Below are 15,797 nucleotides of genomic sequence, written 5' to 3' on the forward strand. Positions count from 1 at the left end.
GGGGGGTCCTATTTCACTGCAGGACAACCTGCACGTGGCGAATAAAGCCTTCATTAATTGATTGATTGATTGATTGATTGATTGATTGCTGTGTGGCAGTAAGAGTAGGACCCAACTGTAGGACTTGGAGACAAGAGATTACCTAAAAGAGGCAGTTTTGTTGTAGAAACACAGAAATACAAAAACCCAAAAACTCAAGCAAGAAACTACTTCTGTGATTTCTTTGATCTCTTTGATTTTTTACAGTTTCTCTGACTATTGCTCAGACATCCACTCCTAGGAAAATTGTGGTGTTGTGTTAATAAACACTCGCTTGGTCGCACTTGCTGATGATCAGTTAATCAGCTACATTTGATTATTAATGCCTGGCTGCTGCTTCCCCTTTAAAATCCCATAGAAGCATTGACCACATTATTTTTATTATCGCACGATACACGAAAACTTGAAATTCATAGAGGCTGTATTTTCATTTTCCAAGGACTGCAAATGGGATGGAGTGAAAGTAATGCCGGTTCATTAAATCCAGACGTATTCATGTCTGATTGTGCTCGAATGGTTCATTTGAGTAAATGATTTGTTGCTATGATAAGTATGCTTCATTTTAAAACAGTTGTTAATATTTAAAAGTTACTACACTGATGTTTAAATATTTAATCTCTCTTTTTTTAAGTAATGCTCATCTAAGAAAACAAAGTCATTAACTGTGACTGAACACACAAAACAACCTTGAATATGAAATTTATACTCTTGTCATCAGGCCAAAGTGAGAGCTAAAAAAAAAAACAAATATAGAGAAAAATATGTTTGCGCTTAGAGGCTCAGAATAACGACTCGGCGGTGTCGTTTTATTGCACTCGTTCTGCAAATTCAGCTGCAGCTCCACTAAATTTGATGCTATTAAGAGACAAAACCATTTTAGGTAGCAGACACCCTTTTTGCTGAACGTTTCACACTCAGCAGACTGTGAGAAATGGTGATAGGGAGCGGTGTCACAACAGCTGGAAATGGTTAAGAGATGTGTTAAGTTAATTTTTCATGTCCACAATATGATGGCAGAGACTTTGTACTGATTTTGGAGGATTCAGTAGCCTCTAATATATTGTTTATTTCTTTTGTTTGGTAAAGATGCTTTTTAATGCTCCTATATGTTAAAAATTTAGCATTTTTAACATATGGGAGTCTGTCACTAAAGCCACTAAAGGACCTGCAGTTTTTGGCCCTGCAGCCCGTGATGCACATGTGATCTTTCACTTGACGCTCCGGACACCAAACAGGCTGTTTACTTTAAGACAAAACAGGCCACTGGCCAAATTTATTCCTGTGTTTATGACTTAATTGTTTCTAGCTTCCTAAACTTCTGATGGCTTCACCTTATCTGACCTCACAGTGGAACAAACAGAAAGTGCTCTGGGCTGATAGGTCACGCTGTCCTCCGGCACTCCGGCAGGCCTTACTGACTGGAACAAAAGTAGCATGCTTTTACCCGGTGTGTGTAAAGGTGAAACACACCCCTGCGGTGTAGGATTGGCCATAGCTGCAGCATGTCATTCTGAACATCCAATAAAATCGCTGGCCAAAGGTCAGGAACTTCCTGCTTTAAAAAAAAATTGAAAGAGTTTGTGTGATTTGTTTACTTTACTGAACTTTGCACGTTTGTTTCCCTGAGACAAGAACTGAACACTGAAATGTCATCAGTGAAACAAGAAGGTAGTATATCTGCACAAAAAACGAGACCAGATGGTGGTTTGTTTGTTTGTTTTTTTACCACTTTCAGCCCTCATTGCTGTTGTGAAATCCTTTGACTGATCATCAAATGTCTGACACATTGTTGTGTTTGTACTGCCGACTGACTGAAGCTGTGCTGTGTTGTCTCTAGTTTCAGAGCTCTCTATACCGGTCCCATGGGGAGAGATCAGAGGCAAAGCCTGGGGTCCTGAACACGGCCACCCGGTGCTGTGCCTGCATGGCTGGGCAGATAACTGCGGTTCATTCAACACGCTCATTCCCTTCTTACCTAAAGGTAATTCACCACAGACAGGACAAGGGTGAGAAAAACTGTCACCTGTGGGCTGTTGTAGCCGTGGGTAAGTGGCTGTCAGGCCTGTGTGAATCATTATCTTTTGTGCCTTATTGCCCCGTACTCTGTACTCCCAGCACACCAAGGCTAGAGTGCAACCATCCAGTGTGAGCTCAAGAGTAACATCACAACAGTAATCCTGACCACGGACATTATATAAACAATCAAGTGGCAATCATTAGTTTATTAATTAAATACCTCTAGCGGAGGGGGGTCTAGACTATCCACCAGTGGTTTATATCTGCTGCTAAATCATAATAACTTTGGTTTTGTAGGCTTGTGGTCATAAACCACAAACATTATTAAATGATAACGGTCACAATGCCGGGAAAAGGTCAGGGGATGTTAAGCCACGTTATTTAAAACCACAAGTGAAAATCCAAAAGCAGAACATCAGTCAAAATACTGCCAGGAAGGACCGTCAAACTCACTTTACATCAGGAGCTACATAGAGCTTGCCTTATCCTAACTGTCCCAAACCAGTGAAACTCCGCTTTTTGTCAGTGTGAAGATGTTTAACTACACATTTAATGCCATTAGATATAAGAAAAAAGAAGTGCAGTTACAGTAATACACGTCGGTTTTTCTATATGATTAAAAAAATGCAGTAATGTGTGAAAATGTGTACAGAAATTACAGAAAATGTTCTGGTAGCTCACTCTAAACACTCTCCTGTAGCTACAATTGCATTAATTCGTATTTCATGACTTGCATGGCTTTTTTTATTTGACTGGCATGTTTAATATTCAGCTAAAACAAAACCCAATCCAAACGCTTGTCAGGTTTAGGGTTAAGAAGTTAATAGCCATTATCGAGCTGCCTTAGTCTGAACCAAACAGGCAGATGAACACGGCTGTGACCGTCTCCACTCCAGATGTTTTTTAAGATTAAGTTTATTTTATTGCTTTTTATTTATGCGTTATTTTATTTTATAAAAATGTTTTCCATTTGTTAAATATTTACAAATTTCATTGTGATATTTTTATGTTTTTATTTTCAATTTCATTTATTTCATTTTATTTTGTTATTTTTTAATATTGACTTAATATTTATTAATTTATTTAAATTATTAATATTAATATTATTTAAATTAACTATTTAATTGGTGAATTAATATTATTAATATTTAAACATTTTAAATATTATTGATGCTGCTGGTCTGTTGTGGTGAAGAGAGAGCTGAGTGTAAAAGCGAAATTCTCATTTTACCGGTCGATCTACGTCCCCTCTCTCGTCTATGGTCACGAGCTGCAGGTAGTGACCAAAAGAATGAGATCACGGATACAAGCAGTAGAAATGAGCTTTCTCCAAAGGGTGGCTGGCCTCTCCCTTAGAGACAGGTCAAGCAATTCAGCCATCCAGGAGGAGGGGCTCAGAGTAGAGCCGCTGCTCCTCCACATCAAAAGGAGCCGGTTGAAGGTGTTTGGGCAGATGACAAGGATGCCTCCTGGGCACCCTGCTGGTTGAGGTGTTCCGGGCATGTCCCACTGAGAGGAGGGCCCGGTGCAGACCCAGGACACGTTGATCTCTCAGGCGGCCTGGGAACACCTTGGCCTTCCCCCAGACAAGCTGGGAGGTCTGAGCTTCTCTGCTTAGGCTGCTGCCCCCGTGATCCAGCCCAGGATAAGCATTCTGTCTCTCTCTCTCTGCTCCTGCTTAGAGTGCAGATATGTGGCAGTGGACATGCCAGGACACGGTCTGTCATCTCACCGGCCTCCTGGAGTCTTCTATTCATTTCCTGCGTATGCAGCAGACGTACGCAGAGTTGCTGAAAGTGAGTGGGACCTGTTCGTCTCTCAGTAGCCGGGCTGCACTTCCAATCTCTTGGTTACAACAGCCGAGCTAGATTTGATCAGATGAGTTGTCTGTGTCATACCCCTGCAGGTCTCAGCTGGACAAAGTTCTCCATCATGGGTCACAGCATGGGTGAGTCACAGGCATGAACACTGACACTGCGCTGTGTTTTTTGCATTTAATCTTCTGGAAAGTCTGAATTTAAAAGAAGAACTTTTATAGGAACACAGTGGCTATCTAAACTAAGGTCTAACTGATTAAACGTGCTGCTGTGCTGCGTGTGGATCCACCAATCAAAGCGATGCTGCAACAATTAGTGATTTAATCAACGCATCAAGGGAACAGAGAACTCCAAATCTTCTGGCAATTGCCTAAATGGTAAAACGTGTTCTGGTTGGTGCTTCAAAGTAAACCTAAACAAGTTGTTCATGCCGAGCATATTTTTTGTTATTTTTATGCATAATGGTGACAGTGCTCACATAAACTAGTGTATCCTTTCCTACGGTCCATCACTGCATATCCTAATCTCCCAGACATGCACATAGACATTGAAACAATAGAAAGAAGTATAATGAAATGTTACTTTAAACATTTATAAATTACTTTATCAATACTGTTTCCAATAAACAAAACATTTGGAAATTAAATAATTTGAACAATTTGCATATTTCTGCAAATATCTAATCAGCCAATCACATGGCAGCGATTCAGAACATTTAGGCACATAGACATGGTCAAGCCAATCTGCTAAAGTTCAAGCTGACCATCAGAATGGATAAGAAAGTTGATTTAAGTAAATACTAAAAGCCAAATGGGCTGGTCTATTTCAGAAACTGCTGTTCTGTTTGCAATTTCCCACACAGCCATCCTGGTACTAGAAAGGTGCCAAATAAAGTGGCTGGTGAGGGTTGCAATCCAGTAAAATTGATGCTGTAAAGTTTTTACTGGAATTCCTGGGGAAAGAAAAAATGGGAATACTAATGAAATGAATCACTGTTGCTTTTTTTCTGTCATTTTAAAGAAAGTAAACAAAGAAAACAATACTTGTTTTCAGCCAGAGTTTGTTTTAAAGTCAAGGTGTCACAAAAATGATAGTGTTAATTTGACGATGTGCTCACTCCCTTACAGGTGGCAACATCACCGTCATGGTAAATTAAACACATCACATTCATCTAATCGCTGCTTTTATGAAATATGTGTCATAAACTGCGTTTTCAAAGTGATCACAGCAGGGACTTCACTGTGTTTCCTACAGTTCAGCGCATTGTATCCTGAGATGGTGGATGGCATCATAGTGCTGGACGTTTTTGGATTTGTACCTACAGATCTGGTACTTCAGCACTACTTCTCGTCACTGCTGGGGAAAAAACAACAACAATCTAATAGTTGGAAAGATGCAGAACTACTTTATTAAATTATCTTTATGAGCCACTCCTGTCTGTGTTTGTGTTTCTCACCTCTCATTTTATCGCAGAAAGAAATTCCCCGAATCATGAGGGAGGGGATGGAGGAGATGCTCAAGTTTGAAAAAAAGGCAGAAGAGAAGAAGAGGGTTTACACGTACGAGAAGGCAGTGGAGAGGTATCGCTTTATTTTATAGCCAATTCAAGTGGAGTAAGCCTTTTGTTTATGTGTTTGTTCAGAAGTGAAGTGAAGCTCTGCTGCTTTCTTCATGCATCTGAACTGCTGGCAATCACTGTGGGTAATTTTGGCATCAGGTTTTGACAGAGTGAACTGCATTTTGTTGTTAGTTTGTTTTCTTAAAAAAGGGGGAGCACCTCTTGTTCTGCCACATCAATTTGTTTTATTTCAAACAGCAGAAGTCCTCGCTGTGTGGAATAAAAATAAACTGCAGAGAGGGATGAAACAGAAGAAGGTAAAACTGAGTCGCAGTTTTGACTAAATTTTTTTGTTTCCTTCAGGCTGTTGGCTGCAAACCCGACTCTGTCTGAACGGTCTATTCAAACGCTTTTAGAGCGAGGCCTGACTCGAGTTGAAGGAGGTATGTCTTTATCGCTTCTCCTCCTGTCAGCGAGGAATAATCTCACTTTGCTTTCTCTCATTTGCTGGCAGCTGAATGTGTTTCTCCTCATCAGGATTTGTGTTCTCCAGAGACCTCCGAGTTAATTTTGTGAGTCACTTTTAACCTCCCCAAACTTCACCACATCCCACTTTGTGTCTCCTCCAACAGAGGTTTGGCATTCAGTTCACATACATTTGCTGTGTTTTATGCAGAAAAACATAGAGCGGATCACTTTGGAGCAGAGCCTGGAGATGCAGTCACTGATTCAAGCTCCTGTTTTACTTATCCTGTAAGATTTTTACCACTAATCTGATATTACAGTATACTTTATTTTACAGCGTGGACATGTCTGTTTGCGGTTTAAATGATTTCTGCTCTTTAAAATAAAGCATGTCAAAAAAAACATGTAACACCAATCTGTGTTTTTTCTAGAGCTGACAAAGGTTTCAGTCCAGCATCTAGAGAATCGAGCCAGAAACTCACTTCGAAACTCCTCCAAGTCTATCAGGAAAGAAATGTGAGTTTAATTTTATGTAAGAGTAAATCACTCTCTACTAACATCTGTATGATTAAAAAAAACCCTACAATAACACAGAGAAACGACCAAACCTCAACAATCAGGTGAGTCCCTATGAGCAAAGACTCAGCAACAGTGGGAAGGAGAAACTCCCTCTTAACAGGAAGAAACCTTCAGCCAGAACCAGGCTCAGGGAGGGGCGGCCATCTGTCGCAACTGTTTGTGGGTGAGGGGAGGAGACAGGACACACTTACTGCCTGATGCATCATCAGTTATTGAATTTTCTGTGCAGCCTAATTAGCCGGAGCCAAATTAGATCAAATATTTAAAATGTTTTTATGTAGCACTTTTTTCGAAATCCACTTTATGAAGTGTTTCATGTGAATAGTGCCAAAAAAAATGCTGATTACCAGTAAACTTTAGTAAAATTAGAAAATAAAACCAAAAGTCAGGAAAGGCTTTCCCATGAAAGTTTGTTTTAACCTCCTCAGATCTGAGCTATTGCTGAGCATCCACTTTTAATTTCTCCCATGAGTCAGACTGATGAGTGTAAAAGCAGCACATGTTGAACAAAAAGTCATCCTCATTGTCCTCATATGGAAGCAATTATTTAGTTATGCTGTAAAATAAACTAAAGCCACCATATTTGATCAAGTATAAATCATTTTACTGAGGAAAACGAAGCATAAAGTGCAGAAAAGCCGAACTTTAATGTCCCTGTATGAGGATTCAGGGTCTCGGGAAGTTAAAGGAAGTGATGGATGCCAACCTGATTTCCTCAGGCACATTGTTGAAGAGGCTAACTGCAAAAGACCTTTGCATGAGGATCTGTACTGATGTATACATTAGTAAGACAGTGTTGCTGTGTGGAGTTTTCCTCTTCTCCTTGTGTCCCTGTGGGTTCGGTCCAGCTACTTCAGCTTCCTCCCACAGTCCAAGGACGTGCAGTTAGTGGGATTAGGTTAACTGGTTGATTCTAAATTGCCCATAGGTGCAAAGGTTGTGTGTTAGACCTATGGCAGATCGATGATCTGTGCAAGATCTACTATGCCTCTTGCCCTGTGGCAGCTGGGATAGACTCCAGCTCCTCCACGACCTCAATTGGTAAAGCAGAAGAAACTGGATGGATGGTTAAGACCCAATTTTTATGTTGCATTTGTGAAATTAGAGAACTTAGAAGATGAAAACTATGTATTTTTCTCACTAAGGAAAAAGAACAACTGTGAAGTGGAAGTAAAAAAAATAAAATAAATCTGTTTAGGTTTGAGCAAATAAATCAAAGTAAAAGAAGCCTAGTTTGGTGATAAATAAAACATTTATAAGCCTAATGGCTTTACAAGTGGTTAAAAAAAAAAAAGGTACGCGCACACAGTCAAATATGCCCACGCACTGTAAAATGTGACTTTGATTTCTCTTATTAGGATAAGAGATTCATGTTTATGCCTCCATACTAATCACCACTACTGAGATTCAGCAAAATTAAGAGGGCACTATTCACATGAATCTAGTATTTATTTTTATTTTTTTTTATCAGAGCCACAGAAAGCCACCGGGGACGGGCAGAAGAACTGCATGTGGCTCTGAGCTGCTGGACCAAGACGCCCGAGCTCAAAGCAAGACCGCAAAGGACCTTAAAATAAAATAACATCCTGAAACATCAAAATACTTAAAAACATGGAGGCAGTATTTATTTCAGATGCAAACAACAAAATGTCAGGGTGCAACTAATGATCCTTGTGTCATATTTACAAATGTTTTTCTTGGTTTTATTGCTATATTAGAAAAAATAAGAAACTGACTGTAACTGATATGAAGCACTGGGTCCTGCAGACAAACGGTTTGATTAAAAATGACTGCAGGCTGATCTGTATGAGAAACAATCATTTTCTGCTTTCAAAGAGCAGATGCTCTATCGCTGTGTAATTGGAATCCAGCTAATTGGATGGCATATCAGCTAATAGTAAGTAACCCGATTAATATTCATTAAATGATTATTTATGAGGCATTAACTAGCCACATAAAGCCAATTGATTATTTCTTAACAGGATCCGTGACGCACCCTGCATATTAATTCATGCATTAAGTCGCGTTAGTTAGAAATGTTTTACAACTTTATTAAAAAGTGTACACCTGAAATCCCAAAACAGAGAATCTGCAGCAGTCAGATGCCTCCAATCACGGCTGAATCCATATTATAGTTTTAAAATAAAACGTGCAGGATTCATAAAGATCTGCTAATAAAAAACACAGAAGGGTCCTATTAAACAAATACAAATGACAGCGTGTAAAATCTGCACACTTTTTATTGTACTTAACTAAAACTGGATAAAAAAAAAAAACCACTTAGTTCACTATTATAACCTTGGTCAGCAGCCATCTTCAAATGTAATTGCGGACTTGGAGTCGAGCAAAAAGGAAAGATTTTAATAGCTTGAAGAAATAAACCTGTTTTATGTGACTTTATTATTATCTCACATCATTATTTTGGTCCGCTCTTCTTCACAATGTTCATCAGCATACATTTGTTTATGCTGAGCTCTCTGAAGTTTGTGGTTTGGACTTTGACAGGAGCATTGCTACACCTTGACTTTTTTTTTTTTTTTTTTTTAGTCATTCTGCTGTGCTCGGGATCATTGTCCTATTGCATAATTCAATCTGTCCCAAGCCGAGCTACTGGTCTCACATTTGACTCTAGAATACTTTGGCATGCGAGATTTCAAGGCTCACTCAATGGCAGGTGCTGTTGCTGCAAAACAAGCCCAATAATCAGCCCTCCATCACTGTGCTTGACAGCTTGTATGTGCTGAATGTGACACTTTGCATTGTGGCCACACATCTCCACTTTGGTGGAGACTTCTGTTGCCAAACAATCCGTATTTGTTCAGTCTTTCTTTAAATGTATTGTCATGAATGTTCACCGTAACATGCTAACTGAGCCCTGTACCTGTAGCTCTGGGGTTTTCCAGTTTCTCTGAGAATTGCATGGTATGATCTTTGAAAGTGAATTTTCTGGGGCAGCCACTCCTTGGAAGATTGTGGGATTGTGTTAACACACAATGTTCCCGACCAGCAAACTGCCAAATGCTGTGCTTTCAAAGAGGAGATCAAACTTGCCGGTTGATCAACTGCATTTGATTATTGGTACCTGGCTGCATCGTATTCTCTTAATTCCTGTGGAAGCTGTAAGGGTGTGGCATTTTACCGACCTGCACAGAGTTCGGTGAAAACTTTCTTTTTCACAGTTCAACACTCTTCTCTTTTACTACTAAACCCTCTTACCCTGTTTGTCTGTCTGTCTCTCTCAGGACACTGTGGTGAGAGTACCTGGCAGTCATCATGTGCATCTTGATAATCCTGAAGTCGTCGCTCCATTTATTTGTGACTTCCTGCAGACCAAAGTGCTCTCACAGCAGGTGAAAGCCTAGTGGACAAGATGTAACCATCACACACTCACATTCTCCATGTGAAGTTTCACACTTCAAAAGTCTCAGTGCACTGTTTTCGTCTCTCTTAGAGCTCACATTACCATAAAATTGTTCCAGTAATTTGATCTGCTCTGTACAAACCCAACTGGAGAGTCATTTGGAATAATAATACTGAATAATAATAAAAAAACATGATTTATGAAACTAGACTTTTTCAATCTTTTGCAGTTTTTGTAGAAATGGTGTATCTAGCTCATTAGTTATATAAAGGACCAGGACAGAAGTGTTTCTCTTTATGTCGCTGTAAAGAAGCACTCCTGAAATGTTTCCATGTATTAATCCATCCATTTACAAGAAAATAACAGCAATTTCAGCAAAATATATCAGTTTTCTCTCATTCAGCCCGTCAAGTGTCATTACAAAGAAAAGATGCGGCTAGGCTCTTTGGCTTAACCACCTCAACTTTGGAGTGGTACTGCAGCCTGTGACTAATGCCATTGTCTGCAAGAAGGCTCTAAATCTGATGGTGATTCAGACCTAACCCTCTCATGATGTGACCCATTATTCCTGCAACATAACTCTTCCTGGTGCAGTAAAAAATCCAAAGAGGATGCCCCCCTCCTCTGTGATTGTCGCACTTTGCAAAGCCATGCAGTGGCTAGCCTGGACTGGATCCTAAAATGAGCCAGTCCAGGTGACACCAACGCTTTGTAAAGTCATTTAACACCTCCTCACGTCAACCTTTTTTTGATTGTGATTAGTTGTTGTCATATAAAGGCATCTTCTGATTTAATTTTCTGTTTCATGTAAATACTTCGGCAGTAGTTTGTTCTGTTGTCGTATTGCTTCTGTCAGGCGCTGAATGCCATCTACATCTCGATGAGCATCAGCCGACTGTGAAAACATGGGGCCGGGAACAAAAAGCCATTTAGACGTTTTAACATATTGCCATGCATTGTGGTTTTGTGGCAGTCTGCTTGAGTTTTCAGTGCAGTCGCATGTGCGTAAAAAGCCCCGAACTGAATAAAAATCCTCTGCGTGTAACTTATGCAGCGAGGAAGTCACAGTTCATCGCTTCTGTTTATGTGAGGCTGATCTGTTTAACTGCTGCTTTTCATGAATCTGGTGGCGGCGCTGAGTGATGCTAAAAATGGCAGTCATTAAAAAAGATGACATCCTCTGACAACTGGATATGTAGGCCACCCTCTGCTCAGATTTTTTGACTTTAAAAAAATAAAAAAATAAAAAAAAAATCTGACTGTCTTAAACACTTCAGCTGCTGTCAGTCAGAGCAGATATGAAAGGAGTCCCTCACACAGAGATGGCTCCCTCTCTCTCAATGTCACATAAACTGTGTGATGGCCTTGGTGTTAAATGGAGTGGAATTGATTTTACGCAGCGCGTAGCAAGGCAGCGAGCATCCACAGACATCTGAAGGGCTTGTCCCCCTCCACCAGCAAAACCCCCACACCTACCCACCCTCCTCAAAAATGATTATAGTTATATAAGTTTCCCTCCCACTCCCGCCGTCGTCATGGCAACCCCCACCCCTCCTTTTTGAACGTCAGAGCCGGGAGCTGGAGGATGAAGCCGCATCCAGCTTCAGCATCTCGTGCCTCTCAGAGAGCACCTGTGATTATTTTGCAGAGGAGGAGCAGCTGCTGCAGCGACGGCGATCATCTAATGAGAGGTTCGGACTCTGGGCTGCTCTTCGTCGCTTAAAAAAATCGCCACCGATCGAGCAGCGTCTGCAGGTAAAAGCGTGGTGCCTCTATTTACTCCCGTGCGCTATTTTTAGAAAAAAAAAACACCTGTGCCAGCTAATGATTGTGAAACTGAGAGGAGTAATGATGGAAAGCCCCGCTGCCTGTTTAGTCGCTGTAGTGTCTTTTTTTCTGTCATGAGAAGGGAGCGGGAAAGCTTTCTCGGAGATGCAGTTAGCGGTGCGTATTTGGAAGGTTTAAACAACTCTGCTCATCCACCCTTCCCCACGATCTCGTCTCTTTTGCTTCTCTCCCTGTCCTCTCCTCCTCACCCTCCTTCTCCCTCACCCTTCCCATTCTTTTTTGCCCTGACAGCCGGTATGTCGTGGTTGTTCTTGGACTGGTTCGTCCCACTCTACTTGCTGGTGTCGGTGTTGGTGCTGGCAGGCTTCGGAGCGTGCCTGTACTTCCTAGAGCCCGGGTTGCAGGATGCCCACAAGTGGAGCAACAAAACAGTCCGGCATCACCCGCTGGTGGCCAGTGTGAACTGCAGAGATGACGATAGCAATGCCCTGATATGATCAAGAGGGCGAGGCGAAGCGGGAGGGCGGCTGACCATCTGGACAGGGGTGCTGCCGCCGGGACACCCGTGGGATGGGAGCCAACACCCAAACGACCGTGGAAGAAAAATGGGAGAGAAAGGAGGGGAACATTATCTGTTGTCTGATAATGCAAACCCTGTTCTATATCATTCCAACTTTTCTCTGATCTCTGCTGATTTTCGTTGTAGAGGTGAGAGAAAAGTAAAGCAGAGGTGTTTTTAACGTTCTTAAAAATAAAAATAAAAAAAGAAGAAGAAAAATAAAAATAAAAAAGCCAGATGCACAATGCGAAGAAGACTGTATCCAGAAAGAGATCGTGAGGTGATTGGAGGAAGTGTTGCCCTTTAGAAATGTGTTTGTAAATTTCACGCCATCCTATACTTGTGCCAAGTTTTACATGCATTTTGTAATTTTGACAATCACTTTGCATATCTCATAAAGTTTACTTACATTGTGCATTTAATTAGCTGAAGTGAGCGACATAAGTGCAATGACTTTGCTGCCAGCGGGGAGGGTTTTTAATCCTCTCTCTGAAGTCGGCGTGGCAGCTGCTCAGACGCATGTGGATTGTTTAGTGCCGCTGTGCCAAAACGGTGTGTTATTCGTGACTTACTTTAAACTGTTATGTACCCAATAAATGCAACTGATTCATTTAAGGTGCCAAGATTATCATAGATGGACCAAGACGACTGACAAATAGCCTAGTATTTGGTAAAGGGTTTTTTTTTTCTTTGCTTTGTTTGTTTTCACTGTTTTTACTTGACAGCATGGTGAGAAACTGTGGGTGTGTAACGACCCTCTTTTAAGAATCATATGCTTCCTTTGTTCATACAAAAATAAAACTGCTCAGTCCCCACTTCTTTGTATTTGCTGTTGCATGAATATCCACCCTAAATATATAGTCTAAAGATTTATGTGCTTCTAAATAATTCGTGTGTGTGTGTGTGTGTGTGTGTGTGTGTGTGTGTGTGTGTGTGTGTGTGTGTGTGTGTGTGTGTGTGTGTGTGTGTGTATATATATATATATATATATATATATATATATATATATATATATATATATATATATATATATATATATATATATATATATATACACACACACATAAATCCTTTTAAACTGTCAGCAGTTCCATCAAAATTTCTCAAACTGTTTTAAGTTACCTGACTTTTTAAGCCCTGACAAGATAAAATATGGACAAAAGCAAAGGGCTTTGGATTTTCTGCCCTCCTTAGAAATCTCAACCTGGCTCTTTTGTAGGTTGAACCCTTGGTTTGGAAAGCCTTTCAAGTCAAATAATATGACAGCCCAGAGCAGTAAAATACTCTTTATGCTTTGATTCAGCAATATTAAAACTATGATATCATCTGCACTTCAGTCAAAGATTGAAATGCATGTTTTCTGTATTTTTGTAAGTAAATTTGAATGTAGGACTTTCATTTACAGTGCAGTCTTTTTATATATACCTTCAGCTTTTAAAAAAAAAAAGCTTACAATACTGCACCTACACTTTTGAAAAGCCCTTTAAACTCTGCTCAGAGTAGATGCTTCGAGTTTGAAGGTCACTCACTCATGGAGTGCGTAGAGTCTGTAATGAAGAGGCTTTTTCATTCAAGGCAGTTCGAGGATAAAACTAGCTCTGCAACAGAAATCATGCGTAGATATTCATATTTTCTCTTGTAATGCAGAAAAAAACAAACTCTGACAGTGTAGTTGTCAGCAGAGGAGGAGCATTCACATTATTATGAAATGCATTTGTAGGTGTGGGGTTGTTTGTCTATAGTACCTTGTTACTATTCTGCCCAGACTCTGCAGCTGAGGACGATGTAGTAGCTTAATCTGGTTTGAAGTATACGATGCATCATTTCACCTGTGACATTAATGTTTTTGTGACTAGGCTCTATAAAAGCATCAAACATAAGTTAATGATCTGAGTGCTTCTGTCACTCATATTTTGCGCTATAATCAGACAAGCTTCACAGTGTCCCACGAACCAAATCAAATGAGACACCAGTGTGGGAGTGCAACAGTGAAGCCTCAGTGCCGAGGTATGGAGAGAATGGCACTTGTGTGCCCACTACTTCCTACTGCTCTGCTCCAAGTCTCACACACTGTGCCTTGTTTACTCTCTCAGTCTGTCAGCAGCAGACACGGGGCATCATCGCCACATGTCAGGTCAGTGTCTTTTTCTGCAGCTCTAACTAAAGAACAAAAAACAGTTGTTTTTTTTCATAGTAAACACTGTTTTGTGCTGGTATTTTCAGTGTTGGTGCATACCAGCCATGCTGCCTCAGACTGCAGTGTTTAAAACTAATTTAATGCACTCATAAAAGTGCTGCACTTTTACATAACTTGAGTGCTACGATTTTATGCAATTATGTGGTACTTAAGCCCTACTACATATTTTCTGTACAGACATAAGTGCTTATTCAATATTTCAATATATATATATAAAAACATAGTCAGTTGATAAAATGTGGTGTATTGGCTTAGACTTCCTAGACGTGTTTTTATTTTTAAACAGATTAACACTGGATTCGCTTCACCTGCACTTATCGATGACATTAAACCATTAAAGTAAATAAATCTAACACTCCTTTGGAACTACAGTAAGATTTTCAAACTTTTGATATAAGTGTAGTTTGCAGATATTTCTGTTCTTTATCTTACCCCTTTAATATTTATTAAAAGTTTGTCCTGTTTGTCATTTGCAGTCTCTCTATGTTTCTCTTTCCTCGCTTCTCCTTAAGTGGAGAGTTCTTCCTCCCCGCTGTTGCCGTGTTTCTCTCTACATTGATTATCTGATTTTTGGGTCCTACCTCTAACACTGTATGGTCTAATATTGTGAAGTGCTGCTTGTTAAGTAAAATTCAATAGGAAAAAATCTAATTGAAACTTGCACTTCAGTTAATTTGAGTATTTTTTTAAGAATGTTATTCCCACATTTTCTATTAATTTGGACAGTGTTTATAGAAATGATGTTTGGCATAAAGTTGAATTCTATTCTATTCTATTCTATTCTATTCTATTCATATAAAACAAGTTATATTTTTTCTTAGTTTCTTCATTCTCATCATGTGATTAGTCTTTCTTTGCATCTTTGTCTTGCTAAAACAGAATGAGTGTTTTTAACCGTCTGGCACCTTTGATCCCACGAGTGCCTGACTCCAGCAGACAAACAAAGGAGCATCCAAAAGTGTGTTTGTCACCTCCTCTGCCTCTTTCTTCTCCCGTCATTAAGAAGAAAGCCATTCACATCCCATCATTTGATGAGAAGGGACTTATCTTTGAAAAACACAACACAAAGCTGTACACGGCGGACAGGTAAATTAATGTGAGGTTTGTTTTTCTGTCTTGGATTTTTTGTGCTACATAATCTAGTAATTATTGGTACATTTTTTTCTTTCCAGATCATTTGATTCAATTTGGACATCCAAGACACCAAGCCCGCCCTCGAGGAGTAAATCATGTCAGCTTTCACAGAGAAACCATGGAGAAAGAGCTTCAACCCTCCCAAGGACCAAACCTCAAACATGCAGCTCTCAGTCTCTCTCTGCAAAACCCAGCACCTCCATTTCTCCTTCTCCTAAGCCAAATTCCTCTCTCACTCTTCCCACTGTCAAACCAAAGCCAAGTGATTCTCTTCATCTTCCCGC

General features: G+C 40.1%; 1 protein-coding gene across 3 annotated transcripts; it reads left to right on the top strand.

The window, feature by feature from the left end:
* The first annotated feature begins 1,581 nt into the window (after nucleotides 1–1,581).
* On the top strand, nucleotides 1,582–10,054 carry LOC308394805 (serine hydrolase-like protein). 3 transcript variants are annotated; one of them, XM_080879348.1, is made up of 12 exons: nucleotides 1,582–1,707; nucleotides 1,877–2,084; nucleotides 3,738–3,851; nucleotides 3,962–4,003; nucleotides 5,000–5,019; nucleotides 5,127–5,201; nucleotides 5,346–5,452; nucleotides 5,794–5,873; nucleotides 5,968–6,002; nucleotides 6,107–6,183; nucleotides 6,327–6,411; nucleotides 9,717–10,054. In XM_080879348.1, the coding sequence occupies exons 2-12, from the start codon at nucleotides 1,964–1,966 to the stop codon at nucleotides 9,834–9,836; spliced, it is 876 nt and encodes a 291-aa protein (XP_080735474.1). In that variant the 5' UTR covers nucleotides 1,582–1,707; nucleotides 1,877–1,963; the 3' UTR covers nucleotides 9,837–10,054. The 3 variants fall into 3 exon arrangements, with proteins under 3 accessions (XP_080735474.1, XP_080735472.1, XP_080735473.1); XM_080879346.1 differs by having other exon boundaries at nucleotides 1,877–2,020; nucleotides 9,717–10,052; XM_080879347.1 differs by lacking the exon at nucleotides 9,717–10,054 and adding an exon at nucleotides 7,946–9,708 and having other exon boundaries at nucleotides 1,877–2,020.
* Nucleotides 10,055–15,797: the final 5,743 nt, after the last annotated feature.

Source organism: Rhamphochromis sp. 'chilingali' (genome assembly GCF_963969265.1).
Source record: "Rhamphochromis sp. 'chilingali' genome assembly, chromosome: 4".
Lineage (NCBI taxonomy): Eukaryota > Metazoa > Chordata > Actinopteri > Cichliformes > Cichlidae > Rhamphochromis > Rhamphochromis sp. 'chilingali'.

What these genes read in the sequence shown, in the direction of transcription:
- LOC308394805 (XM_080879346.1), top strand. Translation starts at nt 1,686, where the DNA reads ATGTCATCAGTGAAACAAGAAG. An exon ending in CGTACGCAGAGTTGCTGAAA is followed by an intron (nt 3,852 to 3,961) that starts GTGAGTGGGACC and finishes ATACCCCTGCAG; the next exon opens with GTCTCAGCTGGACAAAGTTC. An exon ending in TACGAGAAGGCAGTGGAGAG is followed by an intron (nt 5,453 to 5,793) that starts GTATCGCTTTAT and finishes TGTTTCCTTCAG; the next exon opens with GCTGTTGGCTGCAAACCCGA.